The sequence below is a fragment of the Melospiza melodia genome, unplaced genomic scaffold (genome assembly GCF_035770615.1).
Source record: "Melospiza melodia melodia isolate bMelMel2 unplaced genomic scaffold, bMelMel2.pri scaffold_468, whole genome shotgun sequence".
In the NCBI taxonomy this organism is placed as follows: Eukaryota; Metazoa; Chordata; class Aves; order Passeriformes; family Passerellidae; genus Melospiza; species Melospiza melodia.
In genome coordinates, this window is record NW_026948791.1 from 1,036 (window position 1) to 23,597 (window position 22,562).

At 64.3% G+C, this 22,562-nt stretch overlaps 3 protein-coding genes across 3 annotated transcripts; 2 read left to right on the top strand and 1 right to left on the bottom strand.

The window, feature by feature from the left end:
- The first annotated feature begins 1,514 nt into the window (after positions 1-1,514).
- On the top strand, positions 1,515-4,370 carry LOC134434750 (vasodilator-stimulated phosphoprotein-like). The gene is made up of 9 exons (XM_063183369.1): positions 1,515-1,542; positions 1,786-1,886; positions 2,715-2,830; positions 3,245-3,290; positions 3,391-3,433; positions 3,635-3,680; positions 3,770-3,836; positions 4,074-4,131; positions 4,262-4,370. The coding sequence occupies exons 1-9, from the start codon at positions 1,515-1,517 to the stop codon at positions 4,297-4,299; spliced, it is 543 nt and encodes a 180-aa protein (XP_063039439.1). The 3' UTR covers positions 4,300-4,370.
- A 206-nt stretch (positions 4,371-4,576) lies between these two features.
- LOC134434749 (optic atrophy 3 protein homolog) lies at positions 4,577-8,290 on the bottom strand. The gene is made up of 2 exons (XM_063183368.1): positions 8,144-8,290; positions 4,577-5,507 (listed from the first exon to the last, which is right to left on the bottom strand). The coding sequence occupies exons 1-2, from the start codon at positions 8,283-8,285 to the stop codon at positions 4,861-4,863; spliced, it is 789 nt and encodes a 262-aa protein (XP_063039438.1). The 5' UTR covers positions 8,286-8,290; the 3' UTR covers positions 4,577-4,860.
- Positions 8,291-9,192: 902 nt separating this feature from the next.
- Positions 9,193-20,243, top strand: LOC134434751 (gastric inhibitory polypeptide receptor-like). The gene is made up of 12 exons (XM_063183370.1): positions 9,193-9,234; positions 9,782-9,869; positions 10,144-10,454; positions 12,408-12,511; positions 13,446-13,626; positions 14,900-15,053; positions 16,842-16,902; positions 16,985-17,054; positions 17,149-17,237; positions 18,290-18,428; positions 19,881-19,922; positions 20,121-20,243. The coding sequence occupies exons 1-12, from the start codon at positions 9,193-9,195 to the stop codon at positions 20,241-20,243; spliced, it is 1,404 nt and encodes a 467-aa protein (XP_063039440.1).
- The last annotated feature ends 2,319 nt before the right edge of the window (positions 20,244-22,562 follow it).

Here is a 22,562-nt window from a genome sequence, read left to right on the forward strand (position 1 = left end):
CCCCCAAATCCATCCCCAAAATCCCCCCAAATCCAGCCATAAACCCCCCCAAAATCAACCCCAAACCCCCCAAATCCATCCCCAAAATCCCCCCAAATCCGGGCATAAAGCCCCCCAAAATCAACCCCAAATCCCCCCAAATCCATCCCCAAAATCCCCCCAAATCCAGCCATAAACCCCCCCAAAATCAACCCCAAACCCCCAAAATCAACCCCAAATCCGGGCATAAAGCCCCCCAAAATCAACCCCAAATCCCCCCAAAATCCCCCCAAATCCAGCCATAAACCCCCCCCAAAACAAACCCCAAATCCAGGCATAAAGCCCCCCAAAATCAACCCCAAATCCCCCCAAAGTCAGCCCCCAAGTCCCCCCAAAATCAACCCCAAATCCCCCCAAAACCAACCCCCAAATCCCCCCAAAATCAACCCCAAATCCCCCCAAAACCAACCCCGAATCCCCCAAAGTCAGCCCTCAAGTCCCCCAAAATCAGCCCCCAAATCCCCCAAAGTCAGCCCCCAAATCCCCCCAAAACCAACCCCAAATCCCCCCAAAATCAGCCCCCAAATCCCCCCAAACCAACCCCAAATCCCCCCAAAACCAACCCCGAATCCCCCCAAACCAACCCCGAATCCCCCAAAACCAACCCCAAATGTCCCCAAACGCCCCCCAATGTCCCCCCAGGGACCCCCCTGGCCTGGCCGGACCCCGATGGCTCCGCCCCCCCTGAGCCCCCGACAGGTGAGAACGGGGGGGGGGGGTCCCCAAATTTTGTGGGAGAAACCCCAAATTTTGTGGGAGAAACCCCAAATTTTGTGGGAGAAACCCCAAATTTTAAGGGGGGAAACCCCAAATTTTAAGGGTGGGGACCTGAATTTTTAGGGGGCAGAAAACCCCAAATTTTAAGGTGGGCGGGACCCCGAAACTTTGGGGGGGCGGATCCCAGATTATGGGGGAGGAGCCCCCAAATTTTGAGGGAGAGAAACCCAAATTTTAATGATGGGAACTCCAAATTTTGAGAGGGGAAAATCCCAAATTTTGAGAGGGGAAAATCCCAAATTTTGAGGGGGGAAAATCCCAAATTTTGAGAGGGGAAAATCCCAAATTTTGAGAGGGGAAAATCCTAAATTTTGAGAGGGGAAAATCCCAAATTTTGAGAGGGGGAAAATCCCAAACTTTAAGGGTGGGAACCTCAAATTTTGAGAGGGGAAAATCCCAAATTTTGAGAGGGGGAAAATCCCAAACTTTAAGGGTGGGAACCTCAAATTTTGAGAGAGGGAAAATCCCAAATTTTGAGAGGGAAAATCCCAAATTTTGAGAGAGGGAAAATCCCAAATTTTGAGGGGGAAAAGCGCAAATTTTGAGAGACGGAAAATCCCAAATTTTGAGAGGGGAAATCCCAAATTTTGGGGGGGAAAAGCGCAAATTTTAAGGGTGGGAACCCCGAATTTTTTTAGGGTAAAAACCCCCAAATTTTGGTGCTGACCCCTCCCCTCTCCTCCCCCCCCAGGCCGGTGATGGACGAGCCCGAGCGGCGCGGGTCAGGTGAGGGGGGCGGGGCTTCAGCGCTGGCCCCGCCCCGTATTCCGAGACCACGCCCCCTCCCCTTTAACCCCGCCCCCTCCCCCCAATTTTTTTCTCCGTTTTTGCCCCCCCCAGGACCCCCGGCCGCCCCTCCCCCCCCGCCCCCCGGGCCCCCGCCCCCCCCGGGGCCCCCTCCCCCCCCCGGGCCCCCTCCCCCACCCTCGGGGGTCCCCCCGGCCCCGCCCCTGCCGGGCGTGGGGGGAGGGGCGGGCCCGGAGGGGGGGGGAGGGGCCGGGGGGGTCCCCGGGGGGGTCTCGGGGTTCGCGGCCGCCATCGCGGGGGCCAAGCTCAGGAAAGTGCCCAAGGTGAGCGACCGTTAATTAATTAACTAATTAATTGATTATTAATTAAGTGAATTAAGTAATTAATTTAACTTTTTTTTTTTTTTTTTTAATTTTTTTTCTAAAATTAAATTCCTTAAATTAATTAAATTAAATTATTAAATTATCCTGCAAGGTGAGAGTGTGTGCGCGGGGATAATAAAATAAATAAGTTGACTAATTTATTAAATTTATTGGTTAAAGAAATATTTATTATTCACATTTTTTAAAATTAAATTGTTTAAACTGATTAAATTATTAAATGAAAGCTGCGGGGTGGGTCCATCAAGGCGAGTGTGTGTGGAGGGGTCAATGAATTAAATTAATTGTTAAATTAATTGGCTAACGAAACGTTTGTTAAATAATGATCTCTTAAAAATTAAATTAAATGAATTAAATAAACAGCATGGGGGCGTCCCTCAAGGTGAGTGTGGAGTAATTAACGAGTTAATTAATTAATAACGTGGGTTTGGAATTAATGGGGGGAGCCCTTCAAGGTGAGCCTGGGACGGGGAATTAATTAATTAACAGGGTGGGGAGGTAATTAATTCATTAATGAAGAGGGTGGGGGTAAATAATGTGGGTAATGAATAGGGCGAGAGAATTAATGAATGGGGTAATTAATTAACAGCATATAAGAGGGAATTAATGGGGGGGTTCCTCAAGGTGAGTGCGGGGCGGGGTTAATTAATTAATTAATTATTAACAGCGTGGGAGGCGCAATTAATGGGGGGTGGGTTCCTCAATGTGAGTGGGGGGGGCTGGTTAGTTAATTAATTAATTAATCAATCAATCCTCCTTTTCTCCCTGCAGGACGAGCCCCCGAGCGGGGGCGTGGCCGGGGCTGGGGGCGGGGCCGCCCCCTCGGCCCCTCCCCCAAAATCGGGGGCGGGGCTGATGGAGGAGATGAGCGCCATGCTGGCCCGCAGGTGAGGGGGGGTCCCCAAAAATCCCAAAATCCCCCAAAAATCACAAAAAAAAAATCCCCAAAAACCCTCAAAATTTCCAAAATCCTAAAAAATCCCCAAAATCCCCAAAAATCCCCAAAAATCCTCAAAATTTCCAAAATCCTAAAAATCCCCCAGATTCCCCCAAAATCCCCAAAAATCCTCAAAATTTCCAAAATCCTAAAAATTCCCCAAAATCCCCAAAATCCCCAGATTCCCCAAAAATCCTCAAAATTTCCAAAATCCTAAAAATTCCCCAAAATCCCCAAAAATCCTCAAAAATCCCCAAAAATCCCCAAAAATCCTCAAAATTTCCAAAATCCTAAAAATTCCCCAAAATCCCCCAAATTCCCCAGATTCCCACGCCGACCCCTCCTTTTGTCCCCTCCCCTTCAGGAGAAAAGCCGCGGAATCGCCCAAAAGGGACGATGACGTCACCGCCGTCAGTACCAACCCCCCCCCACCCCGTTCCTAATTTGGGGAGGGGTCTCTGCCCCTCCCCCACCCCCAATTTCGGATCTCCCCCCCTCCCCCCCCCGCAGGAAGAGGCGGAGCCCGGCGAGAGGAGGGCGGGGCCGGCGGCGGGTGAGCGCGCGGACTCCGTTCCCCAGCATGCACCGCGGCGGGGGCGCGCGGCGGGGCACGGTGCGGGCGCGCGGGGCACCATGGGAGTTGTAGTTCTTAAAGGGGAACGCGGCGGGTTTGCGCTTTTTGGGGAGGGGGCTTTTTTTTTGGGGGGGCTTTTTAAGGGTCCAACCCCTCACCCCCTTTTTTTTAACCCCTCAGAGCTCGTCCCGAGGCCGTGGCAAAAGTCCAGCTCCACCTTGCCCAGGTGAGTTTTGGGGAGGAGCTTGTTTTTTTTTGGGGAGGGGTCCTCAAATCAATTGTTTTAAGTATTTTAATGATTTGCCACCCCCACAGGATGAAATCGGCCACTCCAGCCACCCCCGAGCCCCACAATGAGCTGGACCTGGAGCGGTTCAAACTGGTACCGGTTTGGGTGGGGTCGGGGTCCGGAATTTGGGGAGGGGTCTGGGAGGGTTTGGGGGGGTCCGGAATTTGGGGAGGGGGTCTGGAATTTACGGAGAGGGTCTGGAATTTTGGGGGAGGGGTCTGGGATTTGGGGGAGGGTCCCAAATTTGGGGAGGTGGTCTGGGATTTTGGGGAGGGTCCCAAATTTGGGGAGGGGTCTCTGACGCCCCCTCCCCACGCCCCCCCCCCCCAGGAGCTGCTGGAGGAGTTTCGGAAGGAGCTGCACAAAATGAAGGAGGAGCTCATCCAAGGTGGGCGAGGGGAATTTTGGGGAGGGGTCTCAGTGGGGGGAGGGGTCACAATGACCCCTCCCCCCGACGACCCCTCCCCCAATTTTTATAATTTTTTTTTTTTACATTTTTTTTTTTGCCCCTCCCCCAGCGCTGCTGACGGAGCTGAGGAAGCCGAACCGGCCCTGACCCCGCCCCCCCCCTGCCAGGCCATGCCCACAATTTTGGGGAGGGTGGGGGAGGGGTCGGACACACCCCCCCCAGCCCCTCCCCCACCCCATCTCACCCCCCACCCCCAGGCCGTGCCTTACCCTCACTAATTAATTGTTAATAATAATTAATTAGTGCCACACTGTGCCCCTCCCCCCCGCGCACATCACCGTGGGGGGAGGGCGGGAAGGGGAGCCCCTCCCCCCGCTCGTCCCCCCCTCCCCCACCCCCGTTTTTGGGGTGTTTTTTAAGTCACTTTTGGGTTTTTTTCACTTTATTTGCACCAATAAACGGTTTTTTTACGGGAAAAATTTAAATTAAATGTAAATGATTTTGTTTGGGGGGCGTGGCTGGCGTGGCCGCGCCCCTCAGAGGAAGCCACGCCCACTCCACAGAGCCGCCGGCACCCACCCACCAATCGTGGCGCTCCTTCTTGCCAGGCCCCGCCCCCATCGCGTTGGCCGCGCCAAAAGTGGCCACGCCCACCCTCCGCGTTAGCCCCGCCCCTTAAAGGCACAGAACGGAACGCACAGAGAGGGTTTAATGCGGGGGGGCGTGGCCTGATCCTGCAGCGCCATTCACAGCTTTGCTGGGGGCGTGTCCAGCTCCACCCTGGGCGTGTCCAGCTTCGCACTGGGCGTGTCCAGCTTCGCACTGGGCGTGGCCTGATCTTACATGGGCGTGGCTTGAGGTTCCCTGGGCGTGTCCATCCTTTCCCTGGTTCTGCCCCGCCCCTCCCTGGGCGTGTCCACCCTGGTTCTGCCCCGCCCCTCCCTGGGCGTGTCCCTGGTTATGCCCCGCCCCTCCGTTGTTCTGCCCCGACCCTCCCTGGGCGTGTCCAACCCCTCCCTGAGCGCTCCCAGCTCCACCCAGGGCGTGTCCCGCCCCACCCAACTCAAGCCCCGCCCCTGCCCGCCCCCGCAGCGCCTCCAGCTCCCTGCGCAGCTCGTCCAGGTGCTCGCGGAGCTCGGCCAGCGCCCGGTCCAGGTGCTCCTCGCGCCGCCGGCCCTGCCCCGCCTGCCGCAGGTACTCGAGGTAGAGGCAGAGCCCGCCCACGCCGAAGACGAGCGCCTCGCCCAGCAGCTCCGCCCCCAGCTCGGCCGCCGCCTCCTCGTTGAGCGGCTTCACCGCCGCGCCGCGGAACCCCAGCAGGCGCATCTTGGTGCGCATCTCCACCCAGTGGTAAACTGAGGCACGGAAATGAGAGAAACGGGGTAAACTGAGGCACGCGGAATGACTGACAGCATCTTGGTGCGCATCTCCACCCAGTGGTAAACTGAGGCACAGAAATGAGAGAAACAGGGTAAACTGAGGCACGCGGAATGAGTGACAGCATCTTGGTGCGCGTCTCCACCCAGGGGGTAAACTGAGGCACAGAGGGAAACACGGGGTAAACTGAGGCACGGGGAATGAGTGACAGCATCTTGGTGCGCGTCTCCGCCCAGTGGTAAACTGAGGCACGGAGGGAAAAACGGGGGAAACTGAGGCATAGAAATGAGAGAAACAGGGAAACTGAGGCACAGAGAGAGAAATGGGGAAACTGAGGCACGGGAATGGGAAACTGAGGTACGGGAATGGGAAACTGAGGCACGGCAATGACTGAGAGCATCTTGGTGCGCATCTCCACCCAGTGGTAAACTGAGGCACAAAGGGAAAAACGGGGTAAACTGAGGCACGGAAATGAGAGAAACAGGGAAACTGAGGCACGCGGAATGAGTGACAGCATCTTGGTGCGCGTCTCCACCCAGTGGTAAACTGAGGCACAGAGGGAAAAACAGGGGGGAAACTGAGGCACAGGAAACATCTCCACCCAGTGGTAAACTGAGGCACGGAGAGAGACACGGGGTAAACTGAGGCACAAAGGGAAAAACGGGGTAAACTGAGGCACGGGGAATGGGTGACAGCATCTTGGTGCGCATCTCCACCCAGTGGTAAACTGAGGCACGAAAATGGGGGAAACTGAGGCACGGGAAAGGGAAACTGAGGCACATCTTGGTGCGCATCTCCACCCAGGGGGTAAACTGAGGCACGGAGGGACACAGGGGGGAAACTGAGGCACGGGGAATGGGGAGGGAAGCTGAGGCACGGCAGAGGGGGAGTGGTGGTAAATCCCCCCCCAAACCAACCCCAGACCCCTCCAAAACCCAGCCCCAAAACCCCCCAAATCCAGCCCCAAATCCCCCCCAAATCCAGCCCCAAATCCCCCCAAATCCAGCCCAAAATCCACCCCCAGACCCCCCCCCGGTGTTCCCAATGTCCCCTCAGTGTCCCCAGGTGTCCCCAGGTGTGCCCTCGGTGTCCCCAAGCCCCCATGACCCCTCCAAGGGGGGGGTCCCAGCCCCCAAATGGTGCCCAGAGCGGGGTCCCCCTGTGTCCCCAGGTGTGTCCCCAGGTGTGTCCCCAGGTGTCCCCAAACCCCCGTGACCCCCCCGTGTCCCCAGGTGTGTCCCCGAGTGTCCCCAAACCCCCGTGACCCCTGTCCCTCCCTCCAAAGGGGGGGTCCCACGCCCCAAAACCGCCCCAGAGCGGGGTCCCCCCGTGTCCCCAGGTGTGTCCCAGGTGTGTCCCCCCCAGCCGTGTCCCCAGCCGTGTCCCCAGGTGTGTCCCCCCCAGGTGTGTCCCCAGGTGTGTCCCCATGTCCCCAAGTGTCCCCAATCCCCCATGATCCCTCCAAGGGGGGATTCCCACGCCCCAAAACCGCCCCAGAGCGGGGTCCCCCCGTGTCCCCAGGTGTGTCCCAGGTGTGTCCCCCCCAGCCGTGTCCCCAGCCGTGTCCCCAGGTGTGTCCCCCCCAGGTGTGTCCCCAGGTGTGTCCCCAGGTGTGTCCCCCCCGTGTCCCCAGCCGTGTCCCCAGGTGTGTCCCCCCCAGGTGTGTCCCCAGGTGTGTCCCCATGTCCCCAAGTGTCCCCAATCCCCCATGATCCCTCCAAGGGGGGATTCCCACGCCCCAAAACCGCCCCAGAGCGGGGTCCCCTCGTGTCCCCAGGTGTGTCCCCAGGTGTGTCCCCCCCAGCCGTGTCCCCCCCGTGTCCCCAGGTGTGTCCCCCCCAGCCGTGTCCCGAGGTGTGTCCCCAGGTGTGTCCCCCCCGTGTCCCCAGCCGTGTCCCCAGCCCAGGTGTGTCCCCAGCCGTGTCCCCAGGTGTGTCCCCCCAGGTGTGTCCCCCCCAGGTGTGTCCCCCCCAGCCCAGGTGTGTCCCCAGCCGTGTCCCCAGCCGTGTCCTCAGCCCAGGTGTGCCCCCCCCAGGTGTGCCTCCCCCAGGTGTGTCCCCCCCAGCCGTGTCCCCAGCCGTGTCCCCAGCCGTGTCCCCAGCCGTGTCCCCCCCAGGTGTGTCCCCCCCAGCCCAGGTGTGTCCCCAGCCGTGTCCCCAGGTGTGCCCCCCCCAGCCGTGTCCCCAGCCGTGCCCCCCCCAGGTGTGTCCCCAGGTGTGTCCCCAGCCGTGTCCCCAGCCCAGGTGTGTCCCCCCCAGGTGTGTCCCCCCCAGCCCAGGTGTGTCCCCAGCCGTGTCCCCAGCCGTGTCCCCAGGTGTGCCCCCCAGGTGTGTCCCCCCCAGCCCAGGTGTGTCCCCAGCCGTGTCCCCAGGTGTGCCCCCCCCAGCCGTGTCCCCAGCCGTGCCCCCCCCAGGTGTGTCCCCAGCCGTGTCCCCAGCCCAGGTGTGTCCCCAGCCCAGGTGTGTCCCCCCAGGTGTGTCCCCAGGTGTGTCCCCAGCCGTGTCCCCAGCCCAGGTGTGTCCCCCCCAGGTGTGTCCCCCCCAGCCCAGGTGTGTCCCCAGCCGTGTCCCCAGGTGTGTCCCCCCCAGGCGTGTCCCCCCCAGGTGTCACTCACGCTGCGCGGGCGGCAGGCAGATGTAGGTGCGGAAGAAGGGCGACGCGCGCGCCCCCGCCTTGATGCGCGCGGCCAGGGGGCGGCTGAGCTGGCGCGCGCCCAGCGTCAGCAGCTTGGCCAGCGGGAACGCGCCCGCCACCATCGCGCCGCGAGCGGCCGGCGGGGGCGCGCCCGGATGACGTCACGGGGAGCGGGGGGAGGGGGCGGGGAGAGCCGGGACGCGCCCACCCTTCTTCCGTCCGTCCGTCCTTCCGTCCGCCCTTCCGTCCGCCCTTCCGTCCGCCCTTCCGTCCTCTTCGTCGGGGTCGGCGCCCCCTGGCGGACGGGCGGACCCCGCTTCAATGAGGACACGCCCCCTCTGCCATGGGGACACGCCCCCTCGCGTTGGGACACGCCCCTCCCGCTGGGACACGCCCCCTCTGCCCTGGTTGGCGCCCCCTGGCGGACGGGCGGACGGCGCTTCAAATGAGGACACGCCCCTCTGTGCTATGGGCACGCCCCCTCCTGCTGGGACACGCCCCCCCGTGTTCGGGGACACGCCCCCCCGTGTTCGGGGACACGCCCCCTTTAGTTTAGAGCCACGCCCCTTTGTTTTGGGGACGCTGGGGGACGCTGGGGGACACTGGGGCAGGTGCGGGGGACACTGGTGACACACCTGGGGGACACACCTGGGGGACACACCTGGGTGACGCTTGGGTGACACCTGGGACCCCCCTGGTGACACCAAGACCCCTCTGGTGACGCTGGGTGACACCTGGGTGACACCGAGGTGCCCCCTTGGTGACATCGAAACCCCGGTGGGTGACACAGGGGGACACCGGGGACCCCCCTGGCGACACTGAGACCCCCGCGGGTGGCACCGGGTGACACCGAGGCCCCTCCCAGGGGCGGTGCCCGCCCCCGCCGGTGCCACCCGGGGGGTGACAGAGCCACGCGCGGAGCCGCCGCCGGTGACACGGGGACACCGAGGGGACACCGAGGGGACACCGAGGGGACAGCGGCCACACCCCGCGGCCACCAGCGGCCACCGGAGGCCACTCAGTGCCACCATGGGCCAGCAGGTGGCGACCCCCGGCCCGCCGGGAGCAGAGGTGAGACCCCGCGCTGTCCCCCGGTGTCCCCCGGTGTCCCCTCATTGTCCCCCGGTGTCCCCTCGGTGTCCCCTCATTGTCCCCATGATGTCCCCTCTGCTGTCCCCATTGATGTCCTCTCTGCTGTCCCCTCTGTCCCCATTGCTGTCCCATTGCTGTCCCCCCTCATTGTCCCCTTGCTGTCCCCCATGTCCCCAGGAACGCTCCGCCCCTGCTGATTGCTGTCCCCATTGCTGTCCCCTCTGTCCCCATTGCTGTCCCCCCTGCTGTCCCTCATTGTCCCCTCATTGTCCCCCCCCCCCCGATGTCCCCTCGCTGTCCCCCGTGTCCCCAGGAGCGCTCCGCCCCTGCTGATTGCTGTCCCCTCTGTCCCCACTGCTGTCCCCTCTGTCCCCATTGCTGTCCCTCATTGTCCCCTCGCTGTCCCCATGTCCCCAGGAGCGCTCCACCCCTGCTGATTGCTGTCCCCCTGTCCCACTGCTGTCCCCATTGCTGTCCCCATTGCTGTCCCCATTGCTGTCCCTCATTGTCCCCTCGCTGTCCCCAGGAGCGCTCCGCCCAGGCCACCGTTGTGGCGTGGCACCAGTACCGCCAGGCGTGCGAGCTGCACCTGCGCCTGGCCCCGCCCCCGGCAGGTGAGACCCCGCCCACACCTTGGTGACACCTTGGCGACACCTTGGCGACACCTTGGTGACACTTTGGTGGCACTTTGGTGACACTTTGGTGACACCTTGGTGACACCTTGGTGACACTTTGGCGGCACCTTGGCAACACCTTGGTGACACTTTGGTGACACATTGGTGACACCTTGGCGACACCTTGGCGACACTTTTGTGACACCTTGGCGACACCTTGGCGGCACTTTGGCGGCACTTTGGCGGCACCTTGGTGGCACTTGTGTCCCCTCAGGGCCCGCGTGCAACCGCAGCTTCGACCTGTACGCGTGCTGGGGCGACGCCGCCCCCAACAGCACGGCCACCGTGCCCTGCCCCTGGTACCTGCCCTGGTACCACCGAGGTACCCCCGGGGAGGGGACCCCGCGGTGGCGCCGGGGGTGGCACCGGGGTGGCGCGGGGGGTGACAGCCGTGCCGCAGTGCAGGGCGGGCTGGTGGCGCGGCGCTGCGGCCCCGACGGGCGCTGGGTGACGGACGACAGCGGCAGGACGTGGCAGGACAACTCGCAGTGCGAGGACGACGCGGCGCAGGTGACACCGCTGGAGGTGGGGACAGCGAGGGGACAGCGGGGGGACAGCGAGGGGACAGGGTGGGGACAGGGAGATGGCACTGAGGGGACAGCGAGGGGACAATGGGGGGACAATGAGGGGACAGCGAGGGGACAGCGAGGGGACAATGGGGGGACAATGGGGGAGGACAGCGAGGGGACAGGGTGGGGACAATGAGGGGACAGGGTGGGGACAGGGAGATGGCACTGAGGGGACAGGGAGGGGACAAGGGAGGGGACAGAGAGGGGACAGGGTGGGGATAATGAGGGGACAATGAGGGGACAGAGAGGGGACAGAGAGGGGACAGGGAGGGGACAATGGGGGGACAAGGGAGGGGACAGCGAGGGGACAGGGTGGGGACAGGGAGGGAGCAATGAGGGGACAGAGAGGGGACAATAAGGGGACAGGGAGATGGCACTGAGGGGACAGAGAGGGGACAGGGTGGGGATAATGAGGGGACAAGGGAGGGGACAGAGAGGGGACAGGGTGGGGACAATGAGGGGACAAGGGAGGGGGACAATGGGGGGACAATGAGGGGGGACAATGAGGGGACAGGGAGGGGACAGGGAGGGGACAATGAGGGGGGACAATGAGGGGACAAGGTGGGGAAATTGAGGGGACAGGGAGGTGGCACTGAGGGGACAGGGCGGGGATGTGGCGGGGATAAAGGGGGGACAGGGAGGGGACATTGGGGGAGACAGGAAGGGGACAATGAGGGGACATTGGGGGGGACAAAGAGGGGAAAGAGAGGGGACAGGGAGAGGGACAACGAGGGGACAATGGGGGGACAATGGGGGAGGACACGGCGGGGACGTGGCGGGGATAGAGAGGGGACAGGGTGGGGACAATGAGGGGACATTGGGGGGCACAAAGAGGGGACAATGAGGGGACAGGGTGGAGACAATGGGGGGACAATGAGGGGGGACAGGGAGGGGACGTGGCGGGGACAGAGAGGGGACAATCAGGGGACAGGGAGGGCGCAGCACGGGGGCCGTTGTGGCGCTGCAGGTGGTGGCAGCGAGGTCACAGCGCGGTGACACCGCGGGTGCCACCCCCGCGGGCGGCTCCACGCGCCCGTGCCCGTGTCGCGCTCCGTGTCACCGGGTGTGTGCCACACTGCGCGGGTCACACGGAGCGCAGCGTGACACCGGGTGGCGCCGCTGCCACGCTGTGCCGGCACATTGCCACCCCCCGTGCCACCCCCCGTGTCACCCCCCGTGTCACCCCCGGTGCCACGCTGTGCCGGCACATTGCCACCCCCCGTGTCACCCCCCGTGTCACCCCCGGTGCCACGCTGTGCCGGCACATTGCCACCCCCCGTGCCACCCCCCGTGTCACCCCCCGTGTCACCCCCGGTGCCACGCTGTGCCGGCACATTGCCACCCCCCGTGTCACCGCTGTGCCCCGCGTCCCGTGTCCTCGGTGCCATGCCGTGTCCCCTGCCGTGTCCTGTCTCCCTGTCCCGTGTCCCCTGTGCCATCTCGTGTCCCCTGTGCCGTGTCCCCCATGTCCCCTTGTCCCCCTGTCCCCTTGTCCCCCTGTCCCCTTGTCCCCCCACCGTGTCCCCGTGTCCCGCGTCCCCTGTGCCATGGCGTGTCCCTTGTCCCCGTGTCCCCCTGTCCCCCGCCACGTCCCATTTCCTTTTGTCCCCTTGTCCCCTTGTCCCCATGTCCCCTGTCCCCTTGTCCCCTTGTCCCCGTGTCCCCTGTCCCCCACTGTGTCCCCCTGTCCCCTTGTCCCCCTGTCCCTTGTCCCGGTGTCCCCCTGTCCCCCGCCACGTCCCATTTCCTTTTGTCCCCTTGTCCCCGTGTCCCCTGTCCCCTACCGTGTCCCCTTGTCCCCGTGTCCCGGTGTCCCCCTGTCTGTCCCGGTGTCCCCTGCCCGGTGTCCCCCTGTCTGTCCCGGTGTCCCCCTGTCTGTCCCCTGCCCGGTGTCCCCGTGTCCCCTCAGCGCCAGGTGTGGCTGCTGGAGCAGTTCCGCCTCCTCTACACCGTCGGCTACTCGCTGTCCCTGGTGGCGCTGCTGGCGGCGCTGCTGCTGCTGCTGCTGCTCAGGTGGGGACACACCTGGGGACACACCTGGGGACACCTGGGGGGTGTGACACACCTGGGGACACACCTGGGGGGTGTGACACACCTGGGGACACACCTGGGGACACCTGGGGGGTGTGACACACCTGGGGACACACCTGGGGGGTGTGACACACCTGGAGACACACCTGGGGACACACCTGGGGACACACCTGGGGGCACACCTGGGGGCACACCTGGGGACACCTGGGGGTATGACACACCTGGGGACACACCTGGGGACACACCTGGGGACACACCTGGGGACACCTGGGGGGTGTGACACACCTGGGGACGCACCTGTGGCATTGTCACACTGACACACCGTCGGGTACTCGCTGTCCCTGGTGCTCAGGTGGGGACACACCTGGGGACACCTGGGGACACTGTCACACCTTGGGGCTGTTGTCCCCGTGTCCCCATGTCCCTGTGTCCCCAATGTCCCCAATGCCCCCAATGCCCCCAATGCCACCAGTGTCCCCATGGATGTCCCCAATGTCCCCAGTGTCCCCAATGTCCCCAATGTCCCCAATGTCCCCAATGTCCCAATGTCCCCAGTGTCCCCAATGTCCCCAATGTCCCCAGTGTCCCCATGGATGTCCCCAATGCCCCCAATGTCCCAATGTCCCCAATGTCCCCGTGGATGTCCCCAATGTCCCCAATGTCCCCGTGGATGTCCCCAGTGTCCGCAGTGTCCCCAGTGTCCCCATGGATGTCCCCAATGTCCCAATGTCCCCAATGTCCCCGATGTCCCCATGGATGTCCCCAGTGTCCCCAATGTCCCCAATGTCCCCAATGTCCCCAATGTCCCAATGTCCCAATGTCCCCAATGTCCCAATGTCCCCAATGTCCCCAGTGTCCCCAATGTCCCCAATGTCCCCAGTGTCCCCAATGTCCCCAATGTCCCCAATGTCCCCAGGCGCCTGCGCTGCACGCGGAACCTGATCCACGCCAACCTCTTCGTGTCCTTCGCTCTCCGCGCCGCCGCCATCCTGAGCCGGGACGCGCTGCTGCCACACCCGGGCCACCAACAGGGACACCAGGGGGGACAGCAGGAGGGACAGCACCCGGGCCACCCCCTGCAGCTGCTGGGACAGCAGGTGGGACACTGGGGACAGTGTGGGGACAGTGTGGGGACACCTGGGGACAGCACCCGGGCCACCCCCTGCAGCTGCTGGGACAGCAGGTGGGACACTGGGGACACCTGGGGACACCTGGGGACAGCCAAGGGACAGCCAGGGGACAGCTGGGGACAGTGTGGGGACAGGCATGGGGACAGAGGGACAGCACCCGGGCCACCCCCTGCAGCTGCTGGGACACTGGGGACACCTGGGGACAGATGGGGACACCTGGGGACAGCCAGGGGACACCTGGGGACAGCCAAGGGACAGCCAGGGGACAGCCAGGGGACAGGCAAGGGACACCATGGGAGGGAGGGAGGGGACAGCCACAGGACCAGGGGACACCGGTGGGGACACTGAGAGGGGAGAGGGGACACTCGTGGGGGCGGCCGTGCCCTCGTGCCGGTGTCGGTGTCGGGGAGGGGACAGCAATGGCGGCAGAGGGGACAGAGAGGGGACAGAGAGGGGACAGCAATGGCGGCAGAGGGGACAGAGAGGGGACACAGTGACGGCAGGGAGGGGACAGAGAGGGGACGGAGGTGGCCAGGGAGGGGACAGAAGTGTCCAGGAGGGGACAGAGCGGTGGCCAGAGAGGTGACAGCGGTGGCCAGGGAGGGGACAGGAGTGTCGGGGAGGTGACAGCGGTGGCGGGGGAGGTGACACCGTTGGCCAGGGAGGTGGCAGTGGTGGCCAGGGAGGGGACAGGAGCGTCGGGGAGGTGACACTGGTGGCCAGGGAGGTGACAGTGGTGCCAGGGAGGTGACAGGAGTGTCGGAGAGGTGACAGCGGTGCCGGGGAGGTGACACCGGTGGCCGGGGAGGTGACACCGGTGGCCGGGGAGGTGACAGAGGTGGCCAGGGAGGTGACAGGAGCGTCGGGGAGGTGACAGCGGTGTCGGGGAGGTGGCAGCGGCGTCGGGGAGGTGACACCGGTGGCCAGGGAGGTGACAGGAGTGTCGGGGAGGTGACACCGGTGGCCGGGGAGGTGACAGGAGCGTCGGGGAGGTGGCAGCGGTGGCCAGGGAGGTGACACCGGTGGCCGGGGAGGTGACAGGAGTGTCGGGGAGGTGACACCGGTGGCCGGGGAGGTGACAGGAGCGTCGGGGAGGTGGCAGCGGTGGCCAGGGAGGTGACACCGGTGGCCGGGGAGGTGACAGCGGTGGCCAGGGAGGTGACAGGAGTGTCGGGGAGGTGACACCGGTGGCCGGGGAGGTGACAGCGGTGGCACACGCGTGTCCCCGGCGCGGCTCCAGGCGGGCCCCGCGTGCCGCGTGGCGCAGAGCCTGGCGCAGTACTGCGTGGGAGCCAACTACGCCTGGGCCACGGCCGAGGGGCTGTACCTGCTGCGGCTGCTGCTGGCCACGCCCGCCCGGAGCCGCCTGCCCGCCTTCCTGCTGCTCGGCTGGGGTGAGGGACGCACCTGTGTGTGTCACCTGTGCCACTTGTGCGTCACCTGTGCCACCTGTGTGTCACTGTGTCACTGCGTGACCGAGTTATTGTGTTACCTGTGTCACCTGTGCCACCTGTGTGTCACCGTGTCACTGCGTTACCGAGTTATCGGGTCACCTGTGTCACCTGTGCCACCTGTGTGTCACCGTGTCACTGCGTTACTGAGTTATTGTGTTACCTGTGTCACCTGTGTCACCTGTGCCACCTGTGTGTCACTGTGTCACTGCGTTACCGAGTTATTGTGTTACCTGTGTCACCTGTGCCACCTGTGCGTCACCTGTGCCACCTGTGTGTCACTGTGTCACTGCGTTACCGAGTTATTGTGTTACCTGTGTCACCTGTGTCACCTGTGCCACCTGTGTGTCACTGTGTCACTGCGTTACCGAGTTATTGTGTTACCTGTGTCACCTGTGCCACCTGTGTGTCACCGTGTCACTGCGTTACCGAGTTATTGTGTCACCTGTGTCACCTGTGCCACCTGTGTGTCACCTGTGCCACCTGTGTGTCACCGTGTCACTGCGTTACCGTGTTATTGTGTTACCTGTGTCACCTGTGTGTCACTGTGTCACTGTGTTATCGTGTCACCTGTGTCACCTGTGTCACCTGTGTGTCACCGTGTCACTGCGTTACCGAGTTATTGTGTTACCTGTGTCACCTGTGCCACCTGTGTGTCACTGCGTCACTGCGTTACCGAGTTATCGGGTCACCTGTGTCACCTGTGTGTCACTGCGTCACTGTGTTACCGAGTTATCGGGTCACCTGTGTCACCTGTGTGTCACTGCGTCACTGCGTTACCGAGTTATCGGGTCACCTGTGTCACCTGTGCCACCTGTGTGTCACCTGTGCCACCTGTGTGTCACTGTGTCACTGCGTTACCATGTTATCGTGTCACCTGTGCATCACCTGTATGTTCTGTGTCACCCGTGTCACCTGCTGAACCTTTGTGTCCACGCCCCTCCCCAGGTGTGTCCCCGCCCCCCTCCCCAGGTGTGTCCCCCAGGTGTGTCCCCACCCATCACCAGGTGTGTCCCTCCAGGTGTGTCCCCCCAGGTGTGTCCCCCCAGGTGTGTCCCCGCCCATCACCAGGTGTGTCCCCCCAGGTGTGTCCCCCAGGTGTGTCCCCCCAGGTGTGTCCCCGCCCCCCTCCCCAGGTGTGTCCCCCCAGGTGTGTCCCCGCCCCTCACCAGGTGTGTCCCTCCAGGTGTGTCCCCCCAGGTGTGTCCCCCCAGGTGTGTCCCCACCCATCACCAGGTGTGTCCCCCCAGGTGTGTCCCCCCAGGTGTGTCCCCCAGGTGTGTCCCCGCCCCTCCCCAGGTGTGTCCCCCCAGGTGTGTCCCCCAGGTGTGTCCCCGCCCCCCTCCCCAGGTGTGTCCCCCAGGTGTGTCCCCACCCATCACCAGGTGTGTCCCCCCAGGTGTGTCCCCCCAGGTGTGTCCCCCCAGGTGTGTCCCCGCCCATCACCAGGTGTGTCCCCCCAGGTGTGTCCCCCAGGTGTGTCCCCCCAGGTGTGTCCCCGCCCCCCTCCCCAGGTGTGTCCCCCCAGGTGTGTCCCCGCCCCTCACCAGGTGTGTCCCTCCAGGTGTGTCCCCCCAGGTGTGTCCCCCCAGGTGTGTCCCCGCCCCCCTCCCCAGGTGTGTCCCCCAGGTGTGTCCCCGCCCCTCCCCAGGTGTGTCCCCCCAGGTGTGTCCCCCCAGGTGTGTCCCCCCAGGTGTGTCCCCGCCCCTCACCAGGTGTGCCCCCCCCCAGGTGTCCCCGTGCTCTTCGTGGTGCCCTGGGTCATCCTGCGTTACCTGTACGAGAACGAGGGGTGAGTCCCCGCCCTCACCTGCCCCCCACCTGTCCCTCAGGTGCGCGGGGGGCGTGGCTGAGCGAGGCCCCGCCCCCCGCAGGTGCTGGGAGCGCAATGAGAAGGCGCCCGTGTGGTGGCTGATCCGCTGCCCCATCCTGGCGGCCGTGGCGGTGCGTGACGTCAGCCAGGTGTGCCGCACCCGTGCCGCACCTGTGCCACGCCCGTGTCAGGGTCACACCCGTGTGTGTGTCGCACCCGCGCCAGGTGAACTTCGTGGTGTTCGTGAGGATCGTGCGCATCCTGGTGGCCAAGGTGCGCGCGCAGCAGGTGGCGCGCGGGGACACGCGGCTCAGGTGGGGACGCACCTGCACAGGTGGGGACACCTGGAATGGGTGGGGACATTGGGGGGGACACGCGGATCAGGTGGGGATGCACCTGCACAGGTGGGGACACGGGGGGGGTGGGGACATTGGGGGGGGACACGCGGCTCAGGTGGGGACGCACCTGCACAGGTGGGGACACCTGGAATGGGTGGGGACATTGGGGGGGACACGCGGCTCAGGTGGGGACGCACCTGCACAGGTGGGGACACCTGGAATGAGTGGGGACATTGGGGGGGACACGCGGCTCAGGTGGGGACGCACCTGCACAGGTGGGGACACGGGGGGGGTGGGGACATTGGGGGGGACACGCGGCTCAGGTGGGGACGCACCTGCACAGGTGGGGACACGGGGGGGGTGGGGACACTGGGGGGGACACCTGCACAGGTGGGGACGCACCTGGACAGGTGGGGACACCTGGAATGGGTGGGGACATTGGGGGGGACACGCGGCTCAGGTGGGGACGCACCTGCACAGGTGGGGACACGGGGGGGGTGGGGACATTGGGGGGGACACGCGGCTCAGGTGGGGACGCACCTGCACAGGTGGGGACACGGGGGGGGTGGGGACATTAGGGGGGACACGCGGCTCAGGTGGGGACGCACCTGCACAGGTGGGGACACGGGGGGGGGTGGGGACATTGGGGGAGACACCTGCACAGGTGGGGATTTTGGGGGGGGACACACCTGGACAGGTGAGGACATCATGGGGGACACGGGGCTCAGGTAGGGACACGTGCACAGGTGTGGACATTGGAGGGGACACCTGGACAGGTGGGGACACGGGGGAGGTGGGGACATTGGGGGGGACACCTGCACAGGTGGGGGATTTTGTGGGGTGGAACACACCTGGACAGGTGAGGACATCATTGGGGGACACCTGGCGAGAGTGGGAACACCTGGTCCCCAAATCTCCTTGGGCGTGTCCCCAGGTGTGTCCCTGCGCCCCGGGGCTGTCCCCAGGTGTCCCACCTGTCCCACCTGTCCCACCTGTCCCACCTGTCCCACCTGTCCCACCTGTGCCAGGCTGGCGCGCTCCACGCTGACGCTCATTCCCCTCCTGGGGGTGCACGAGGTGATTTTCGCCCTGGCCGGGGAGGGCGAGGGCGGCGGCGGCCTCAGGCTGGCCCGGCTGTGCCTGCACCTGCTGCTCACCTCCGCACAGGTGAGGGACACACCTGAGGGGTTAATCAGGGCGTTAATGAGGTGTTAATGGGGTTAATTGGGGTTAATTTGGTGTTATATTGGTTAATTGGGGAGCCTCAGGCTGGCCCGGCTGTGCCTGCACCTGCTGCTCACCTCCGCACAGGTGAGGGACACACCTGAGGGGTTAATCAGGGCGTTAATGAGGTGTTAATGGGGTTAATTGGGGTTAATTTGGTGTTATATTGGTTAATTGGGGAGGGTCAGGCTGGCCCGGCTGTGCCTGCACCTGCTGCTCACCTCCGCACAGGTGAGGGACACACCTGGGGACACACCTGAGGGGTTAATCAGGGCGTTAATGAGGTGTTAATGGGGTTAATTGGGGTTAATTTGGTGTTATATTGGTTAATTGGGGAGCCTCAGGCTGGCCCGGCTGTGCCTGCACCTGCTGCTCACCTCCGCACAGGTGAGGGACACACCTGAGGGGTTAATCAGGGCGTTAATGAGGTGTTAATGGGGTTAATTGGGGTTAATTTGGTGTTATATTGGTTAATTGGGGAGCCTCAGGCTGGCCCGGCTGTGCCTGCACCTGCTGCTCACCTCCGCACAGGTGAGGGACACACCTGAGGGGTTAATCAGGGCGTTAATGAGGTGTTAATGGGGTTAATTGGGGTTAATTTGGTGTTATATTGGTTAATTGGGGAGGGTCAGGCTGGCCCGGCTGTGCCTGCACCTGCTGCTCACCTCCGCACAGGTGAGGGACACACCTGGGGACACACCTGAGGGGTTAATCAGGGCGTTAATGAGGTGTTAATGGGGTTAATTGGGGTTAATTTGGTGTTATATTGGTTAATTGGGGAGCCTCAGGCTGGCCCGGCTGTGCCTGCACCTGCTGCTCACCTCCGCACAGGTGAGGGACACACCTGAGGGGTTAATCAGGGCGTTAATGAGGTGTTAATGGGGTTAATTGGGGTTAATTTGGTGTTATATTGGTTAATTGGGGAGGGTCAGGCTGGCCCGGCTGTGCCTGCACCTGCTGCTCACCTCCGCACAGGTGAGGGACACACCTGGGGACACACCTGAGGGGTTAATCAGGGCGTTAATGAGGTGTTAATGGGGATAATTGGGGATAATTGGGGTTAATTGGTGTTCTATTGGTTAATTGGGGAGGGTCAGGCTGGCCCGGCTGTGCCTGCACCTGCTGCTCACCTCCGCACAGGTGAGGGACACACCTGGGGACACACCTGAGGCATTAATTTGGGTTAATTTGGGGTTAATTTGCGTTAATTTGGGTCAATTTGAGTTGATTTCGGTGATTTTGCACTAATTGGTGTTAATATCCGTTAATTTAGGTCGATTTGGATTAATTAGGGTTTATTGAGGTTAATTGGGGTTGAGATTAATTGGGGTTAATTGGGGTTAATTGGAAGCGCCAGCCCCCCCAAAGTGTCCCCGTGTCCCCCCCCCCGAGCAGGGCCTGGTGGTCAGCGTCCTCTACTGCTTCACCAACAAGGAGGTGCGCCATGTCGCGACACGGGCGGGGCCTATCGCGGCGTGGGCGGGGCCTATCGCGGCATGGGCACTGTCTATCGCGATGGGCGTGGTCTATCGTGGCACGGGCGGTGCCTATCGTGGCGTGGGCGGGGCCTATCGCGGCGTGGGCGGGGCCTATCGCGGCGGGCCGTGCCCCATGTCGCGACATGCCGCCCCGCAGGTGCAGGCCGAGGTGCGGCGGGGGTGGCAGCGGTGCCGGATGGGGGTCCCCGGCCCCCCCAGGGCCCCCCCGAGGGCTCAGTCGCGACGGGGGCAGCGCCCGGCGGCCGAGAGCGGCTGCTGAGGGGGCGGGGGCACCTGGGGGGCACCTGGGGGAGCACCTGGGGGAGCACCTGAGGGGGCAATTGTGGGTCTGGGGGGCACCTGTGGGTGCTGGGGGGGGCAACCGTGGGTGCTGGGGGGGGCAATTATGGGTCTGGGGGTCGTGGGGGGGCACCTGTGGGTGCTGGGGGGGAAGAGCCCTGAGAGTTTTGGGTGCTGGGTGTGAATTTGGGGTGAAATCCGGGGATTTTGGGTGTTTGGGGAGGGGGGGGGGGGTGACACCTTGGGGGGGGTCTCCGGGGTTTGTACCCCAAAATAAACCAACCACGTGACAGCCGGCGGTGCCGCCCAGTCATTTTTGGGGGGGGTGGGGGTCCGGGAACTACAACTCCCAGCACGCCCCGCGGCCGGCGGGGAAAGAACTACAGCTCCCGTGATGCCCCGGAACATGGCGGACGGGAACTACATCCCCCGTGATGCTCCGCGCAGCCGCAGGCGCGCAGGGCGGCGGGCCCCGGGCGCATGCGCGGCGCGGCACCCCGGAAGCGGCCGGAGAGGCGGAGCGGCCGCGCCCGGCACGGCCCGGTGAGCGGGGGAGGGGCGGCGGCACCGGGTGGGGCCCGGTCGGAACGGGACGGGTCGCGGGATGCCCCGGGGAGCGGCCCGGGCCTGCGGGCGGCCGGCTGGGAGCGCGCACGGCGCCTAACGGAGGGCACGGCGGGGGGATCCCGGTGCGACACCGAGCACCGGCGCCGCTCTCCCGGCGGGCGGGTGGGTCCGGCGGTGCCCCCAGACCCCGTTGCCGCGTCCTGCCCGCCGGGCACCGGCGCCGGTTCCCCCCCTCCACCCCCGGTTCTCGCCCCCACCCCCCCCACGGGGCCCACACGGGACCGGGGGCCCGCCTGGCCACGCCCCCCGCGGAGACCACGCCCCCCGCGCGCGCCGCGCGCGCCGCCGTCCATATATGGGCACGGCCCGAACGCCGCGCGCTGATTGGCCGGGGAGGGGGAGCGGGGCGGGGCGTTAAACGGGCGGGGCGGGGCGGGGGCCTCCTCGGGAGGGGCGGGGCGTGAGGAGGGGCGGGGCTTGCGGCGCGGGAAAGGTTGGGGGGGGGGCGGCCCCGCGATGTCCCCAAAGTGCCCCCCCGGTGTCCCCAGGCGCCCTCCTGGTGTCCCCAGGTGTCTCCAAGCTTCCTCCTGGTGTCCTCAAAGGTCCCCTCTGGTGTCTCCAAGGCTCCCCTCAATGTCCCCGAGGGTCCCCTCCGTGTCCCGAGGGTCCCTCTCAGTGTCCCCAAATGCCCTCTTGGTGTCCCCAAAGGTCCCCTGGGTGTCCCCAAGGCTCCTCCCAGTGTCCCCAAATGCCCCCCGAATGTCCCCAAGGGTCCCCCCTGGTCACCCACCGTCTCTCCACAGACACGGGGGGTCCCCAAGGCTCCCCCCAATGTCCCCAAACAGCTCCCCAATGTCCCCAAGGCTCCCCCCAATGTCCCCAAGTGTCCCCCCCAGTCAGCCCCCGTCTCTCCGCAGGCCCGGATCTCCCCAGGTGTCCCCCCAATGTCCCCCAAACACCCCCCAATGTCCCCAAATACCCTCGTAATGTCCCCAGATACCCCCCCAATGTCCCCAAACGCCCCCCAGTGTCCCCAAGGCTCTCCCCCCAGTCACCGGCCGTCTCTCCGCAGGCCCAGGTGTCCCCAAGGCTCATCCCAATGTCCCCAAGTGTCCCCCCCAGTGTCCCCAAGTGTCCCCCCCCAGTCAGCCCCTGTCTCTCCGCAGGCCCGGGTGTCCCCAAGGCTCCTCCCAATGTCCCCAAACATCCCCCCAATGTCCCCGAGGATCACCCCAATGTCCCCAAACGTCCCCCCAGTGTCCCCGAGGATCACCCCAATGTCCCCAAACGCCCTCCCAACGTCCCCAAACATCCCCAACCGTCCCCCCAATGTCCCCAAACGCCCCCCCAGTTTCCCCAGGTGTCCCCCCCCAGTCACCCCCCCGTCTCTCCGCAGGCCCCCCCCCCCCGGGCGGCCCCGGCGGCCCCGGTGGCGGCGCTGGCCCTCCGGCGGCGGCGGCGCGGATGGAGCCCCCCAACGCCTTCCCCGCAGCTGCAGCTCTGGTGCCCGCGGCCCTTCGGCACCTTCTCGCAGAACAAGCCATGCCCGTCCCCCGCCGCCGCCATCGCCGGTGCCACCCCCGGTGCCCTCTCGGTGCCCCCCGGGCTGCCGCCCCTCCGAGAACACGCCCCCGGAGCCCCCCGAGCCCGGCCCCGCCGGTGCCGCCGGCGCCGCCACCACCGAGGACGGGCGGGTGCTGCTGGACACGTGGTACGTCATCAAACCGGGCAA

Bases quoted from the DNA above. Each gene is read 5' to 3' on its own strand.
- LOC134434749 (XM_063183368.1), bottom strand. From the start codon at position 8,285: ATGGTGGCGGGCGCGTTCCCGCTGGCCAAGCTGCTGACGCTGGGCGCG. The intron at 5,508-8,143 runs GTGAGTGACACC...TCCGTGCCTCAG, and splicing joins CTGCCTGCCGCCCGCGCAGC to TTTACCACTGGGTGGAGATG.
- LOC134434751 (XM_063183370.1), top strand. From the start codon at position 9,193: ATGGGCCAGCAGGTGGCGACCCCCGGCCCGCCGGGAGCAGAG. The intron at 15,054-16,841 runs GTGAGGGACGCA...GCCCCCCCCCAG, and splicing joins CTTCCTGCTGCTCGGCTGGG to GTGTCCCCGTGCTCTTCGTG. The intron at 16,903-16,984 runs GTGAGTCCCCGC...CGCCCCCCGCAG, and splicing joins TACCTGTACGAGAACGAGGG to GTGCTGGGAGCGCAATGAGA.
- LOC134434750 (XM_063183369.1), top strand. From the start codon at position 1,515: ATGGACGAGCCCGAGCGGCGCGGGTCAG. The intron at 3,434-3,634 runs GTGAGCGCGCGG...TTAACCCCTCAG, and splicing joins GAGGGCGGGGCCGGCGGCGG to AGCTCGTCCCGAGGCCGTGG. The intron at 3,837-4,073 runs GTACCGGTTTGG...CCCCCCCCCCAG, and splicing joins ACCTGGAGCGGTTCAAACTG to GAGCTGCTGGAGGAGTTTCG.